Source organism: Heliangelus exortis, chromosome 3, assembly GCF_036169615.1.
Source record: "Heliangelus exortis chromosome 3, bHelExo1.hap1, whole genome shotgun sequence".
Lineage (NCBI taxonomy): Eukaryota > Metazoa > Chordata > Aves > Apodiformes > Trochilidae > Heliangelus > Heliangelus exortis.
The window spans coordinates 17,622,376-17,640,113 of NC_092424.1; the positions used below are offsets into that span (position 1 = coordinate 17,622,376).

At 35.4% G+C, this 17,738-nt stretch overlaps 1 protein-coding gene across 1 annotated transcript in view; it reads right to left on the reverse strand.

Annotated features, from left to right (window-relative positions):
* Positions 1 to 17,738, reverse strand: part of PRKCE (protein kinase C epsilon) — a 282,369-nt gene that overhangs the window by 88,854 nt on the left and 175,777 nt on the right. The window contains exons 4-10 of the mRNA XM_071739442.1: positions 17,377 to 17,411; positions 15,927 to 16,012; positions 13,646 to 13,778; positions 11,018 to 11,160; positions 9,939 to 10,035; positions 7,932 to 8,146; positions 6,395 to 6,568 (exon numbers count right to left, since the gene is read on the reverse strand). Coding sequence (XP_071595543.1) covers positions 6,395 to 6,568; positions 7,932 to 8,146; positions 9,939 to 10,035; positions 11,018 to 11,160; positions 13,646 to 13,778; positions 15,927 to 16,012; positions 17,377 to 17,411 — 883 coding nt within the window. The remainder of the gene's footprint in view (positions 1 to 6,394; positions 6,569 to 7,931; positions 8,147 to 9,938; positions 10,036 to 11,017; positions 11,161 to 13,645; positions 13,779 to 15,926; positions 16,013 to 17,376; positions 17,412 to 17,738) is intronic.

The window sequence follows — 17,738 nt, forward strand, 5'->3', positions numbered from 1 at the left end:
CTGTTCAGTTTGGGTGCTACATCACAAAATAAAAGTCTTTCCTGACTGAAAGAAAAGCATTTAGTTTCTTCTGATTGATGCTGGAGGAGTAATTTCTCCTCTGGGCCCTGGATGAGCCTGGCTGCACTGACAGCCTGACTTGCAGTTTAACACTAAAAGGACCAACGTGAACAATGACTCTTCAGTGAGCTAACCAGGCTTTAATAATCCTTCAAGAGCAGCTAGCAATAACTGGACAGCATAATAGCAAGTTTCCCAAAACCGGGTCATCATGCTGGAAACAGGGGCCTGTGTGTGTGGGAAACAATAATTCCAGTATTTAATCATCAGCTTCACCCTTCCAACTATTCTTGATCACAGTGTCTACTTTTAGACAATACAAAGGCCGTGGTCAATGCATTCATACTGCGTAGCAGTCAACGGGAAATCTAAATTTAACATACATAGTACACAAATTTCTGAAAAACCTAATTCTGCCAAAATTTTATCTATTTATAACTTACTGACTGTACAGTATTACGACACACCAGATGCCATTCTAACTTCTAGTGCTTCATGAAATATTCTGAAGGATGAGACAAGAACAGTTCATTTTAATTTCTTATGATACTGACTGCCTCTAGGAACCAACCATGAGTTTTAAAATATCTACTACTGCACATATTCTGTATATATGAATATATAGTAATAAAGATAAATAAAATACTATAATTAAGCTTGAATATAAATATGTGTAAATGTATATGAGGTACCATAATATAAACAGTATAAATGACATTGCTCTATGCTTACCTACCATTTTAATATCTCTTCACCATAGTAGAACTTATCATTAAGAAACCTTAGTCAATTTTATATTTAAATTGTATTAAAATATTTTAGCACCGGGGTTAATTTAGTCTTTTGTCTCACACATGTACAAATCCACTGAAGCAGGGATAATAATGACCAGAATCGAGCCCTAAAAGTTCTAATTTGACACTAATAAGTAATAAAAGGCAATGCAAACTTGTGTTAAACTGATTACACCCATATAGCAATATCTGCATAATGGTTTTAGCTGCTTAGCAACAGAAGTGCAAGAATACCAGATGAAATGGATTATAAACTCTGATTAGTCCCAAACAAATGTACCAGTGGCCACTCAGTTAGGTTAATTTGCACTCTATATCAGAAATGACACTCCTGAGCTATTATTGCAAAAGACATTGACCTTTTCATAAAAATACACATAAGAGAAATAAGACTTGCTTTTGCAGTACCGAAGATGGGTTTGGTCATATACTATAGTAAATCTTCTTAAATTAACTTAGAAAACATAATTTTAAGATATAAGCATATGATTCCCTTCCCTTTTGCTGTTTTAAATTTTTTTACACAAACAGAACAAGCCAATTTTGAAACAGAACTCAATTTTACACCTTCTCCAATGTTCTGCTTTTCCACACACTATAATAATATCATACTTCTGGACTTCCAAACCCTCCTTGGAAATACTTAAATAAAAGCCATGAGTAGGAGGACTGATTACTTTTGGTTTTTACAGAGTGGTATGATGCAGAATTTCAAATATTTGCCAATATCAAAAAGGAACACCATGACACCTGAAATGGAAAGAAAATCTTCTGAATCTTAGCCTTATAAACACCAGTGTTACTCAGAGCATGCCAGACATAGGGCAAGCACAAAGGAAGCAATAGTACCTGAACAACAGAATTCACAATCTAGGATAAACCAGGAGTAAGCCACTAGGTAGAACAGAACAGTTACGGGACCCACATAGTCATAAAGAGGGACACTACAGCCTATGCCCAGATGTCCTTAATTTCTGCCACTGTCATGTGGTTAATCTCTACCTCACAATACCAGAGGAAAGTAGGGAATTGCCTTGCAGGTCAGCTCAGAAGCTATGCTACAAATAGATATGCTGCTTTTAACAGAGACGATGGTAAGGAAAAAAAGCTTTTTATGAGTGGGATTAGTCTAACTACTTACCTGTAGTAACTGACTTTCTCCGTTCTTAATTTAATTACTTGGTTTCTCTAATAGAAAGAGCTATAATGCTGACTAAGGGTCCTCTACAAGTTATGGAATTCTACCACCCAACAGAAGCATTGCTCTGTATTAGCAGCACTCTCTAGTATATCTGTGTACAATGTGACTTAGTTGAATATAGTACTGTGAAAAGAGGAGAGCACTAGTTTCAAATTTATGTGATTTCATGAAGGTGGATAAAAAAAAGTGCATGCTGTGTGTTACAAGCAGTAGTGCTCTAGTGTTCTAAATTTATAATGAATTATTGTAATAAAGCTTGTCTTAATTTAAAAATAAACATTTTATTTCTAAAGTATTTCTTGGAATAATTATTTATAAATTATACTGTGCACATATACATGTGCATGCATCTCAAAAGGCAGAGGTCTAGAAAATTTTAAGTACTATGAAGAAGGCTGATAAGGCTGTTGAAGAAATAAGGTAAAGCTAGTTATATCTTTACTTTGTAGAATCTTAACTTTCCATTTAAAAAGACCTGAATTTTCACAGTCCTGAAACTTCCAACTTTGAACGAAGAAGCATAAATACAGGAATGTACTCAGAGAAAATTACTCTAGAAATACTTAAACTGTCTTTGTCAGCCACCTGACTGAAGCACTATCAGTAAACCTAATGTTGATATAGTTCCATAGTTGATCTCTAAAGCATGATATGAGGTTAAAGAAGGCACTGGAGATGAGAACTGAGCAGCACCAGCATCACTGTCCTGTAAGATAGCTCTTACAGAAAACACAAGGAACCAACAGATAGAAGAGAAAGAGAAGACAGGAGGAAGAGGTGGAAAAAATTTAACAGTAGTAGTCCTGAAAAACCCCAACATTTTCTCAGTAGAGGACAAGATGAAGTCCTGAATAAATCAAAGATGATGAAAAGAAAAGGTCAGTTACTACAAAAATGCTGCACCCTGTATGCTAGGCCTTGGAGAAGTTTTGCTACTGGAGTGCCAAATACAGAGTGCAGTATTCTTCATTTATATCCCAGATGACAGATGACACAGAAACAGAACTCAAACATATGAACACATTGACCATGTGCTGGCAAAACCAGAAGGGAAACACTGCCATAAAAAAGAAGTGCTGAAAAGTACTACCCAACTGCACTATGGTTTTATAAGATATGCTACATGAAAATATCTGAGTTCTTTCCATATAAAAAACACATCATATGAATTCCTTTTTAATGCACAGTACTGAGTTGATGAGTTCATACCTCAAACTATTGCAAACAGAACACCACATATCAGCTTTGCATACTTCTGCATTCCCAACCTTTGGAACACAACCCAGCTCACTTGATTTCCGGGTCACCCCATAATACAAAACAATCCCTAAAGTACAATATTTGAATATATATATATACAATATTTGAATATATATATATATATAAAATATTAATATTAAACAGTGATTTTTGGTGAGGCTCCTTTTGGAGCCTTAAAACAAACTGGTTTGATCAAAGTTAGCTTTTGGAGTAAGTAGGATCATGAGAACACCACTATCAAGAAAATTCCTACAAAATAAGAAAGATAAATGGGACTGCAAAAAGTCAATTCAGATATGCAGGGCTAACACCACATATAATGTTTGCTACTAGTCATTATTTAGCATGATTTCTGAATGCCAAGAAAATTTAAAAATATGACCTCTTATTTGTTTTGAAAATAATAGTACTATTTAGTAAATTACACTAATGAAAAATCTGCTCCTTGTTAAAAAAATAATATGAAGGATACTTACAGTAAAAAGCATGCTAGGCAACTTTTTGCCACGTTTTCACCTTTTGGCTGTAGGAAAACACTGCACTATATGAAGTCAAACACACAAGTTGGCATTTTTGTGGAAGAGGAAAAAAGTAAGAAATCTCATTACATAAAGTCAACCTCTGAGTGCTTTGACAATGAATACTGAGTTAATCTTACCATTAAGTCAGGGTGTATACAGCAATTATTTTAATTCTGTTATGATCATTTTAGGAGACCAGTTTTGCAAAGCACAGCAGCCATGGCACAGCATCCAATTGCAGTGTAACTAACTACCCTTCTGTTAAATACATTTTAAACTCTGATGTACAATATCTTCTGTGTCAGTAAAGCTGTTTTAACCACAGATCACGTTTGTGTGATCAAGTTTTTCTACTTTTATTTTTGTCCCCATTGAACCCGAACAAATTCAGTGACTAATTTACTTAGTATATTTACATTTGTTATTATTCATGAATAATTTACAGCTTTAGCAGATGTAGGCTTTTTGCTGTTACAAGTTTTTGGCTTTTTGTTTCTTTATAAAGAATTATCTGCAAATCTTTCACAGGCCATGCTCAAAAGAACTCATTCAATTTTTCAGCTGTGGGCTTTTAATTTGATTTGGTATCACTAGCTCTAGTTTTGGTTAGTAGAGTCCCACTACACCTTCTCTGGGCAACCTGTGCCAGTGTCTCATCCCATTCACACTAAAGAATTTCTTCCTAGTATCTAACATAAAGCTACCCTCTTTCACTTTAAAGCCATTCCCCCTCATCCTATCACTACATTCCCTTGAAAGAAGATGCTTCATAGCTCTCATGGAGCACCTCCCTTCAGATACTGGAAGGTGGCTATAAGGTGTCCCTGGAGCCTTCTCTTCTCCAGGCTGAACAACCCCAACTCTCTCAGCCTGTCTGCATAGGAGAGGTGCTCCAGCCCCCTGAGCATCTTCATGGCCCTCCTCTGGCCTTGCTCCAAAGGGTCCATGGACTTCTTATGCTGGGGGCTCCAGAACTGGACACAGTACTCCTTGGTGATGTCCTGTGAGAGTAGAGTAGTGGAGAACAACCACCTCCCTTGCAAGTCTGAATGCATGAAACACCCTCCATGCACATAACCTGCATATACAACTCCTTGGGCCATGTTTTTGTGGCATCTTCAAAGTAGGTAAAATACTAATGTGTTTCCACTATGTTAATAACTGCATAAACATACTAAACATTTGTTATTTGCGTATTTGAACACAGAATTAATCTTGACCCTGCTAGCCATTTTGCTATTACTTTCTCACTGCCCTATTTATCTTCCTGATAACTTCGCTTTTCTTTAATTCCACGCACATAATTATTGCAATTTCTCATATGTGCCATGCTCAGTTTTGCTTACAAGATGTGAACATATAGGTATTTACACATACACTCACACACAGCATTAGAAACTTAATTTTGTTCAATATGCTAATGTAATGATTAATTTAATCTGCCAAAGTTTTCCATTAGATTGACTCAAATATTGAAATATAGTGTCTTACTGAAAGAAAAAATCCTCTACATAGACATATATACTAACTGCTAAACTTACTTTCTACAGGTCAATGAGTTTAAATGAGCAGCATATTTAGTTTAACAGGCAAAAGTTCAAACCTTAGTGCTTTGGAATAGTAAACATTTTATCGGGCACTTAAAAAATAAAAAATCCTTCTGTAAATACAATTATATATGATTAGGATTGCACCTGCAAGACACATTCACTTTTGGGTGTTTTTTTTGTCCATTAAGCTTTCTGGACAATACAGTAAAAATTGTCGGCTCAGCTGAGTGACACAACAGCAATCACAATTTTAAAAAATTAAAAGGAACTAAAAAATGAAACCAACTATGAACACAGCTGTTTTTAAGAATTTATAGTGACTGGATTCAGAAATCCTACAGAATCACCTGCTATCCAAATGTTCTCTTATATTTAAGCAGTAAATCCAAAGCATGTGCTATGAAGAGGAATTCTGTATGAGAAATTAACAATATCACAGGAAGAGGTTTTCACTATCAGCTCTCTCTGCCTTTCCTTCTACCTGCTTCTCAAGCACATGGGTGGTGTTAGCACTATAGGAACTTATTGAATAAGCAGTATAACTTTTTCCTTTCTTTTCTGAACATTGTGTATACTATGTAGTGTAAGAAAACTGAAAAGATTAGTATTCTGCCATATCCTAAGATTATTTTAGAATTTTTACTCTGAATACTGGATGTTAAAAGCATTTATACCTAATTCATGTGCAGAAGATACACAGAAAATGACATCTCAGAAGTTTTTGGTAGTTAATGCATGTGGGGTTCTTTTAAAATTTTTTAAACTCACTTACTGCCATCTCCTGGTATATACAATGTAATAGTATTTATTCTATTTAACAGCAGACAGTACTGTTCAATACTACTGAAATCCCCCCAAATTGTCAGGTATCAATACTACTGAAATGCCAAAAACTTGTCAGATATTGTTGTGAAACACTGCTGTACCTTTTATGCTGCTGTATTTTTTTCTGGAAATAGTGAATATTGTTCCTTGGGCACAAACTGGTAAAAGACTCATGTAACTTACCTTTGTCTGGAAGCAGCAGTAAAGTTGTGTTAGGTATGGATGTTTCCGTGCTAATGCCAGAATTCTCTTTTCTGTCATTGTACAGTCTACATCATCATCTTGAAGTATGACATCTTTCTTCAAGACTTTCACTGCATATACTTCATCTTTTCCTTTTAACTCAGCTAACATTACCTAAAACAAACAGAAATTCTGTTAACACATGAATGACAGATACCACAAATGCAGGGTTGCATATGAGTTTGCACTGGAAACACAGACAGTTACATAGTTGCCTGAATTGAGTTGTATACTTTTAAGAGTAATGTAATTTTAGAAAAAAAAAAACCACATTTGGTACTCTTTAGATTTGAATTGAGTTGTATATTTATAAGAGTAATGTAATTTTAGAAAAAAACCCCACACTTGGTACTCTTTAAATTTGAAATGGTATCTATTTTGTTTGTTAGTGAAGAATGCAGAAGATAAAAAAGGTTTTATCCCTTCATTCAAATATCTTCATGAGTGCTTATTAGTAAGATCTCAAGAACTAACAAAGGAAACATATATAGAACAGAAATTTTTTCCCCACTTTATTTTATTTGGTAGTGAGATATGTGTATGATGAACTTAGTATACAATCCCACATACCATTCCAGCTGCTTTTAAGATGTTGATTTTAACTACTACTATTGTTTAAGGTTCAATTCCTATACTCTGTTTAAGGTCAGTTCTGGCTTGGAGCCAGGGTCATCTTCAGAGAAAGAATTAGAAAACAGGGAGACAAAAGAACTGCTTCAGCCCTGTTCCCCTGCATCTGCAGTTCCTGTATATCAAGGAAGGAAGAGTGTACTTGTGAAACAGATTCACATTTCAGTCCTCCTCTTTGATGCCATGGTGCATAGCACTTTGAAGAGAAAATCTGTAAGCCCTGTAAATAGAGCAATGTCCCTTCCACCCTCACCAATTTGCTACTCTGGGAAGGTATTGGTGAGTTATACCTCTGCCATATACATGGTATTTTGGGCAGCTGTCTAAACCTCTTGTATCTGAGTAGAAGTGCTTCAGTTCTGCTCAGCACTGAACACATACAACTAGGAAAAACAAGCACACAAACTGTATTTCTGTGAAATAAATAAACTTGAACTGGGTATTATCTAGAAAGGGAATGAACTCAGAACTTCACAGCATTATTTCTGGGTTGATTTTTCCTGCTTGACCACAACTAATTATCTTTTTAACAGTATGTATGTAACTGTCATACATACATGTATGTCTTCATTACCAGTATCCTTAAATAGAGAAACATTGACATTTTGTTTCAAAGGGCTTTACCCCAGTTAACAAATTGAGCTAAAGCACAAAAAACACCAGCTGATCAGCAGGCAAATATTTCTCATCTGTGAGGTAAAAGCTGCTTTTAATCAATAGGTAAAAGGAAACCCTCAGGCTGGAAGCACTTTCTGAATGTCACTATGACTACTTTCAAAGCAGTGAAATAAAATAAAGCCTATACACCAAGGAAACAAACAAACAAACAAAAAACCAAATTACCCACCTTGCCAAAGCTGCCCTTCCCTAATACTTTGATGAAGTTGAACTCTTCAAGGCCTATTCTCTTGGTCTGGGCCTGTTTGACCTCTCCGTTTTCACCATTCTCCCCAGATTTGTTAAGCTGGTTGTCTGTTGACGTTGTAGCTGTTGCTCTGTGTTCCTCTCCCCGATTGTCAAACGATAATGCTTTCCTAATGTTGTTTTCCAGCTCTTTGATTTCTAGGGACACATGTGAAAAAAGCATTTGTTTTAACCAACCATCAGCAAAACAGCTTGTGCTGGTCTGTATCAGTTTTGTGAAGGGACATTCATCATCCTTTAATGCCATGTAGAACATTCTGTGGTCAAGAATACATATTTAGCAAACTGCTTCTCCACCTTACAGTAATCAGCTCAACTCCTGCTCTAACAGGAAGTGTGGCCTTTTAAAAAGAACCTAAGTAAATGACATATCCAAAACTTGAAAGATAAGTCAGAATAGTAGCCAGATAGTTGCTTTTGGGTGTTCCTGTACTACTGAGAAGTACTTTGTTTTGAACACCCCTATCTTCCTGCAGCACTTACTCATCTTCCTGCTTAAGTATTTTAGAGCTGTATCTTCAAAAGTTCAAAAGATAGTTGGGCATCCCAGTCCTTGAAATCAACATGAATGGACCATCTTACTCAGCTCCAGCTTTTATGAGATGTCGGCCAGTCAAGTATTTGACCACCTCCTAGTGCTGCTCCAAGCAGCAACTGTGTAGATCTGCTAAATGGTTCTGAAGGTTTCTTAGCATTTATCACCAATGAAAATGAGCAGACCTCAGGGTCTGCCTCAGTCTCTTGCACAGTACTTCTGTCTGATGGCCCTGGAAGCAACAACTTTATTGGACAACTACAAAACTGAAATTTAAAGGAGAATTTAGATTTTTTTTCTTCTTATTTAAGCAAAGCATCAGATTATTTAAAAAATGCTATTTAATAAATTACTGTCCATGAAAAAAAAGTCTGTCAAATTTCAATCAGTTCTGGACTCAGAGTTTTACAGTATTTATTAAGATGGAGCTCTGGAAGTTCCTTTCTTAAAAATGAGGCTGAGAAATTTTTTAACTATAAAAATTTTTTAAAGAATTCAACACAAAAGAATTGATCTGCCTACATTTTCATGTAAAGATTTTTCATTTTCATTTTCATTTTCATATCATCAGTTTACACACATGATGATACATAAGATACTTGACAGAATTCTCGTTTTCAACAGCAACAATGAGACCAGACTTTAAAAGTGCTTCCCGTGACATACACATTCTGTTTACCAGGCTGCTCAGCTCAATGAAATCAGGTCATATCAGTGAAGAGTAAAATATTTGTCTTCAAATCTATGCATGAAAAAAATGATTGAAAGGAAGCATGGTTTTACAAAAATGTCCAGAGACCTCACAGATGTGCTAAGCATAGACTAACTGGATGGATTTTTTCATTATCCCAAATGTTCAACATGGAATTGCAGAAAATCTATTTTATCTCCAAACCTTATTATCAGATAGAGTGTCTTCATATAAATCACAGAATCATTCTGACTGGACAAGACCTTTAAGGTCATTGAGTCCAATCATTACCCTAATGCTACTAAGTCCAGTGATAAACCATATTCCTAAGCACCACATCTACACATCTTTTAAACACCTCCAAGGAATGGTGATTCAACCACCACACCCTGGGCAGCCTATTCCAGTTATTTTGTTATTCCTATTTTGCTAGGCAAGGATTCATCTAGTAAATTTAACAATATTTGAAGGGGACTGTTTCATAATTTTCCTTTTAAAAGCCATCTAATTTCACAGATCTAGATGAAATGAGAAGCAAACTTATTAGCTAACTTTTTGCAGCTCATATCTTTACATACTTCATTTTCTGGTGGTAACTACTTTGTTCATTTGATTCTATAGAGGATGATAACTTTTTTACTCATATAGAAGGAAGGAAGACATGTGACAATATGTATCACTTAAGAAATAAAGAGATGTTTGACCTTGATCACATGGAGAGGTTGGTGCTGACTTTGACCTATCTTCTTCTGATGAGGCGCTTCCAGGAACTGGTGGTTGCGTCTCTGCACCTGCAATTAGCTAAGAATAACCCCAAAAGGGGTACTCAGCTATGAGATCCTCCCACACCAAGAGGAAATTTAATTTTAACAGCATTAATTCACAAGCAAAAGGGTAAAGGAAAGTGAAGATGTTCTACCCCTATAGATTCTTACTAGCAGGACATCCATGATACAGTAGATGGCATCACACCAAATAGAAACCATAACATAAACAAAGAACCATCAATCTTAAGAAAATTCAGTTATTATGATGAAAGAAATGTAATAAACATGCCCAACAAGTGGTAAAGTTTTGAATAGCCACCACGAGTCTGTGTAGAAATCTATCTGGTAAATACATGTAACTAGAACAAGTATCAGCAAGCACTCTAAACTAATCCAAGAAGTAATGACATGACAACATCTTTTCCTGGGAGCCACAGATATTTAATTTATTCCTGAGTTTTCTGTGTTTCTGTAACAACTTAAAACTGTGTATATAAGTGTACACTAATCAGGAAAATTACCAGAAACAAATGCCAGTGTTTTAAGAAATGATGGTAAAAATTGCCTACTTCAGTAAAGTGACAGCAATGGATCTGTGGTAAGAATCATATAAATCAGCCCATGATGATTTATCAGCATTTACAGTGTTATGGATTAGTGCTGCATCTCAATCCATTATCTGATGCCAATTTTGAGCCACTGAGATGCTCAAATTTTTATGAACTGATGTTAGATACTGTTTCTGTCAAATTTTCTTCCTCAAAATTAAAAAAGGGAAACCCTCATAGACCCTATACAGACCCGAGGTTTACAAAATTGTATCCAGCCAAAATAAATTTCATAACAATATTCAGAATAGATGATGTGCATTTCTAAAGCAAAAGCCTTAGCTCTGTACTGACTTGAAAAAAAATTCTTGTCCAAGTTAAGTGGGTGGGACTGAACCCCAGGTAGTAAAGTTACAATAAAGTCATCCTTACCTCATTTTTTCATGAGACACTATATAGTAAAATTACCTTTTTCCTCCTCTGTCCACTATTAGTGATCTTATCTGGAGTGACTCCAAGATCTGCAAGAACTTTAGCTATGCCTCTAGCATCCACTCCACAGTTTGGTGCCACATTTGTTTCACAGCGTCGATGTACATTCATCTTGCAAACTGCAATGACATGTAAAGTAATAGAGTAGATTAAGTACTACCCTGGCACTTATTTGTCTTACTTAAATCAGACCTTATTGTACCTACCAATCATTTCAAATAAATATAATTTCAGTAGAAAAATACTGAGCTGGATTTGCACTTTAATGCTAATATAAAATTAGCCTGGTTATAATTTTTCTGCTATGATAATGCGGAACAGCGTTTCTATACAGAATCAAGAACAAACATGGGAACAAACAAAAGTATCTAATGATCTCCTAAATCTTAAATAGAATTTAAATCTGAAGAAAAGTCCTTCAGAGTTTGGCTTTTAGCAGTCCACTTCTGCTCCATATTGAGAGCACGTTTGTTCCTCCTGTGTTATTGCACCTCAATCTATTTTACTCAAGTAGAATAACTTCTAATGTAGCCAGGCATAAAACCAACAATGTTTTATGTTTTATAAGTCTTTGGCACTGTTAAGCACTCTAGATGGAAATCCATCTACTAAGTTCTGTCTCTTAAAAACCATCTTCTGAAACTAGCATACTAGTAAACAGGAAAACAAGGTTACACTGTTTCTACTTTACGAGGTAGCGGGAAGAGCTCGATTAAATATTGCACAGCGTGAATTTATTGGGAGATGATGCATTTTATGTTAGACTTCACTGCCCTCTTGTGGAGCAAGACATACACAAAGCACAATTCCAAGTGTTATTAGATACTAGATTAACATTCAGTTGCTCAAAGTCCTAACTTCACTAGTTTTTTAGAGGGGAAAAACACTGAAAAAGTATGTATTTATAAATCTGCATTTCATCAGCTCTTTCATCAGTGATGTTTTCACTGTAAAAACCCTACAGAAATGAACCACATCTGCCTCTGAGACTATACACAGACACTGTATCTGCAGCAGTAACCACGTGCTTCAGAAAGCAGGTACCTTTCTTTTACAAGAATTTGTCTTGTACACTGTACCAATATTCTTTTACAAGAATGTTGCAGCTCACAAGAAGAGAAAAAAAGAAATTGCTACACATGGTATTTTCAGTGCTTGTATATTTGGTGACAAAAGCTCAGTGACAAGTAAAAAGTTTGACCTACAAGTCTGTAGCAGTGCTTTAAATAAAGCAAGAGGAAAATTATATTCTTGAAGTTGGACTGTATACAGTTTGTAAAAAAAGAAGCACAAGAATAAGTGGTGAAAAGCAAAACCAACCCAGAAGAATAAACCTCTGGAATACACTTTCATGCTATTAAAACCACACTGGGCAAACAAGCACATCTCTGAGGATGGGATAATTATTTGGCACTTGTTAAGAATGAAAACGAAAATCGGAGAGCAAGACTTTTCCAACTCAGGTGTGTTCCAGATTTCATGCAGGCAACACTGCATTTTTATAAGCACTAATTGTATGAATAGGGTGAAGTCAACATAGGCTCTATGACCTACTGATCCTGTGCATCTGCTACACAGTAAATACATACCTAGGAGAAATAACATTTTCTACACTTAAGAACAAATGAACCACTAAGGTAGTAGAATGAGAATATGGAAGTTAAGAAACATATTCAGACAGCTGGGGAGATACTATAGCTGTGACTAAAATTAAAAGGAAAAAATCAGGCTTAATTAAAAAAATCTCTAAACGTATCTCCACCATAATAAAGATAGCATTTGAACAATATCTTGATACTAGCAAAGTAGCAGTATTTCGTGTCTAACTTTTAATCACTACTCACTAGCTAGAATTACAAAGGAAGGCTTGGACTTCTCACTGTGTATCACTTTGTCATGAAAAATTTCTTCTCTCCCTTGCTCTAAGCAATGTGTGACATGAGGCATTAGGTTTGACTTTCTCCCATAGTTAATGTCTCATCTTAAATATGGTGAAGGCTATAGTTCATAGACTACCTGCTTAGACATCTTTGTGTTCCATAGATGAGAAGTATACATAACACTACTCTTGTATTTACAAAGATGGACCTACCTATTCATAAAGGTGTAACAATATGAAAATGCTTATAGTTCTATTAGGCAGTACTTTCTAATAATCTGACAATTTTCATTAGGTCATTCCTATGGACCCACTATTTGAAGTGTTTTATTCACTTCAATCAATTTATCAATTCTAAACTATTACTTGCCTTGACGTGAATGCACTTTCCAACAGTAACATCATATACAAATACTTTACAGAGTACACAGTCCTTAAGTTGTGGAAAGTAATGAATCCTTTATTTTCTGGAGTAAAAAGCTAGGCAGACAGGATGATTTAGCTACATGCCAGAATACTTCAGTTATTGAATATCTGTTATTGACTAATGTTGCAGACAGAGTAAACAACCACCTTCTACCCATGATAGCAATTCCTATAGAAGTCTGCTATTTACTTTCTATTCTTTTCTTTATGTGCTGGAAAAGTCAGAATAACTTGAAGTCTTTCCAAGTCTACGAGTCGCTCACTAAGTAGAAGAAAAGCTCTGAAGTGGTAATCCTTACCTTTGCATTGTAAACCTTGTCTCAATAGACCCCAGAGCAATGAACCACAGTGGTCACAGAAGGTGGGCACTTTGTAATTGTGAATGCTAAACTTGTGAGGCATATTGACACTGAAACGCTGGGATCCCACTTGCTGAAAAAGGAGAGCACAGCATATTTCATTCTAATTAGTTTCTTCACAACCAGTGTACACTGAAGCACTGTTATGTTCTAGAAACATGCAGAATTCAAGCAAAGTCAAATAGATAGTGTTTAGATGATCTTTTCATTAGCTGTACTTAAACTCCAGAGTTCTCTTCTCATTAATTTATTTGGGGGAAAGAGGAGGAAGGGCTGCTGTTGTCCAAGAGATAAAGACTGAAGTCTACTTCCTAGAATTTCTGGGAACAACAAATACATAGCTATCAGGAAAGATCTCTTAATGTGGAAGGCAAGGAAGTCACTCCCAATTGTTTTAGGAACAGGAGGCCAAACTAATACAGGACTAAGAAAGAAAAATATATGACAAACCCTTTACCTTTTCACATCCCACTCTTCTTTAGATTATGAGAATGACAATGATAAGTTGTTATGTTCAGGAATTCCAAAGTACAATTACTTACTAATAAAAGGATGTCATTGATAAGCTTTTATAATGGCCAATGCATAGCAGGAGATTTACTTCCACGTTTTTCCTTCCCTTTCCTAATACCACTGGCTTTTCTCCAGTGATCTAGTACCCCTTTTAAACAATGAGATCATTATATCAGCAAAGCATACAAGCCTCCACCAGTCTGGAGCCTGGGAATATAAATCTATACAAGGTTTTGTATCTTCCTGTAAATACTACACAAACCCAGCACTGGCCAAACAGAGTCCTTTAGCACAATCCTATGCACATAATCAAGTTTCGGACATGAAGCACAAATTGTGAAGCAAATACTAAAGAAAAGGATGCTGCCAGTATGAAAAAAAGGTAGTGAACTGCACAGAAAGAATGAGATCATTTAGTGTCTCAGTTAAAATCATACTGAAGTTGAAAGAGTGGCTTAAAACCATTATTACATAAAACTCTTATTTGTAATTTAAACCTAGGCCTTTTAAGGAATATAAATGTAGGTTTTAACAAGCAAAACTAAGAAATGCACATTTTCTCTGTGGTCAGGTAATTGTGATCACCCCCCCGACTACCTTGCCTATGTCCTTGCTGTTGCACAAAACATGACAGTGAGCATTCATTAGCTTTTCAGTTAGAACACAAACAAAAAACTTCTGTACAAGATAAAGCTTACTACAGTTGAGGGCTATAGCTACTTAAAAATACATAAACTTCACCTCCCTCCCCCAGCTGTCCCCTATCAAGCCAGTCATAAAAGGATACCCCAAAGCTAAGGATTGTGAGGCAGCTGAACACTACAGCATTGCTCCCTGCTGTATGACTGTCCACAGAAATGAACATTCTTTTCCTAATCAAGCCCAAAAGGGCCACCTGAGCTGAGAGAGACCTTTAACCCAAGTGAAAGGATTGCTTTCTTTTCTGATCCATAGTTGAACATGCTGTTGGACAGATATATTTACCTCCCTGACTGTACAGTCCTGAAGGCAGCTAATTTAATTTTCAAGTTATTTTAATGCAAGCTAATAGAAAGCATATATTGTGTAAATTCCATTAATAAACAAAATCTTGCTGGAAGTAGGGAGCAATTATGCTAAAAATCCTGTTAGCTAGTCAGTACCTTGTGTTATCACTACTGTCTCATACAACATCCTTCTTGAAAACACAGATGGCTTTTGGTTTAAATTTTGACAGTTTAGATACCATCTGTGTTGAGGTAAGACTTTGCAAGCAAATTCTGGGCTTTTATGTTGATGCAAGACACAAAATCATATTGCTTATCCTATCAGCTGGTAATGACTGAGCCACACAAAATGCAGTTAAGGGATAAAGAGTCCCATCCTACTTAAGATTTAAAATGGCAAAACTTGTATTAATGCAGAAATTGAGAATGTTAATAATGAAAAAGAGTGAATGAAAAAGAGTGGAATAAGCTTACTGAGACTTTAAGGATTCAGATGTTATAAAAAGTTTACTAATTAGAAATTAATTGCTGTATAATAATTCCCATGTAATTGAAATCATTACTGAAGTCTGTCATCCCAAAGTAAATGCTACATGACAAGGCAACAAGAAGGCACAAAGAAGTCTAACATTTATTGATTAAACAAAGGAGCTGACACTACTTTGAACAGATGAAGGACAGAACTTTACCTAGAAAATCTTGAAAATTTTATAAACATTTACCTCATCATGAGTTTCCTGTTTTTTTAAGCCAGCACACTTCGTTATTATAAGTTCATGGCATCTCTTGTGGACTACACAAGTGCAAACTATAAACAAAAAACAGATAAAAGAATTAATTTTCATGAAGACTGATTTTAAAGGAAAAGACTGGACTCAGGTATCTAGAAATGCTGGTACTTGAAAGGCTGTATGTGACTGGTGATTGGTGAGTCCTGTGAAGCAAGTCTGGCTCACAAAAGTGAAAGATGATGAACTTTGAAAGGCCAATGAGTTTTAAGAGAACTGAAGTGTACCTGCCAAAATCTCAGCACGTAAAGCTACAAATTATCTTCTGAAATAGTAACCGCAATTTTTCTCAATTTTTATGTATCTTATTTCTTTATTTGCTGAAGCTCATGCTCTTCACACTATATGGAAAACAATGGCAAAACCAATTCCTGTCTGAAGAGCTCCCAGAGGAAAAGAGAAATAAAGATACTCATTGCAACAAGAACAGAAAAAAAAGTAGAACGTTCTTCATGTAATACATTATCGTAAGTTGATAACAGTAAAATGTTTCAGGAGGCAAAAATGCTTTGTCAATATTCATACTGATTACTTGATGAATGAATAACATTTGCAGATATGACAGATAAGATTAAAAATTGCAAGGTCTATCGTACCATGAGATTCAAGGTCATCAAGTAAAGAAAAAACCTTTAGAATGAAAGAATGAATTTCATTTTCTTCTCACCTGGGTCATTGTTAGGAGAAAAAAAAAGAACTCAAGGAACCTCTGTTGGATGTTAATACAGTGAATCTTATTTTAGTATATTAACACATTATTTGTATATATTTATTTACACATGATATTTCATCAAGTCTTTTTTAACTGAAAAATCACTTCTAGTGATTATTTTACTTGTCAGATGAGAAGTAGAAAAATATAATTCAAACTGGTGACTGTGTAAAAATATCAAGAGTAGAAGAAACTGAGTTGAAAAATTGAGTTTAAACTTAAGTACTTCTGCAGTCTTTGCTATAACTTTCTTTAATGATGACCTCTATAATTATCTCTATAATTATAGACCTGATCTATTTAATTACAGCCTTTTCAATTACCTGGCACTTTTAAACAAAGAATCTTAAACAGAATAAAGAATTCATGATTTTTAAAATGAAGAAGCCAACATCTGCAGATGTGCCCCCTCACTGGGATGTGCATAAAGAGACACCCAGAATCTGCTGTTCAGTGATGTTTACTCATTATGCTGCCTAAGACGAACATTTTTGAAAGATCTTTCTGTGACTTACTGTAAAAACTGTACCTTTAATGAGGCAAACTTACATTGATCATCTTGTGCTAAATTCTTAACGCTGTACATACACAATGCTTGATAAAAATATTATTTACAGAATAGAGCACAATACATATATCCAAAGCATCCCCCCGCCGTAGATTTTCTCTTACCTTGACATTGGTATCCTTGTTTTCCTATTACACCCCTGAAAATAAATCAGTTTTATAAAATTAAGAACATATATATTTCAAAATGAAAAACATTTTTCCTTTCATTACTGGAAATGGACAAATTTAAAGGAATAGCTTCCTATAACCAATCATCTGATAATTCTGTGCTTGCATGCATGAGATCAGTTCAAAGTAGGAATTACATTTGAGGTGCTAAGACACAGCAGGTAGGATGATAGGCTATAAAGAAATTAAGAAATAAAGAAATAATGAAACAGGCAAAGCCAAAGAGTACATGGAAAGGGAAGCCACAAGCCAGTAAAATGATCACCAAACAAGCCCCTAAATAGCCATAAGATTGC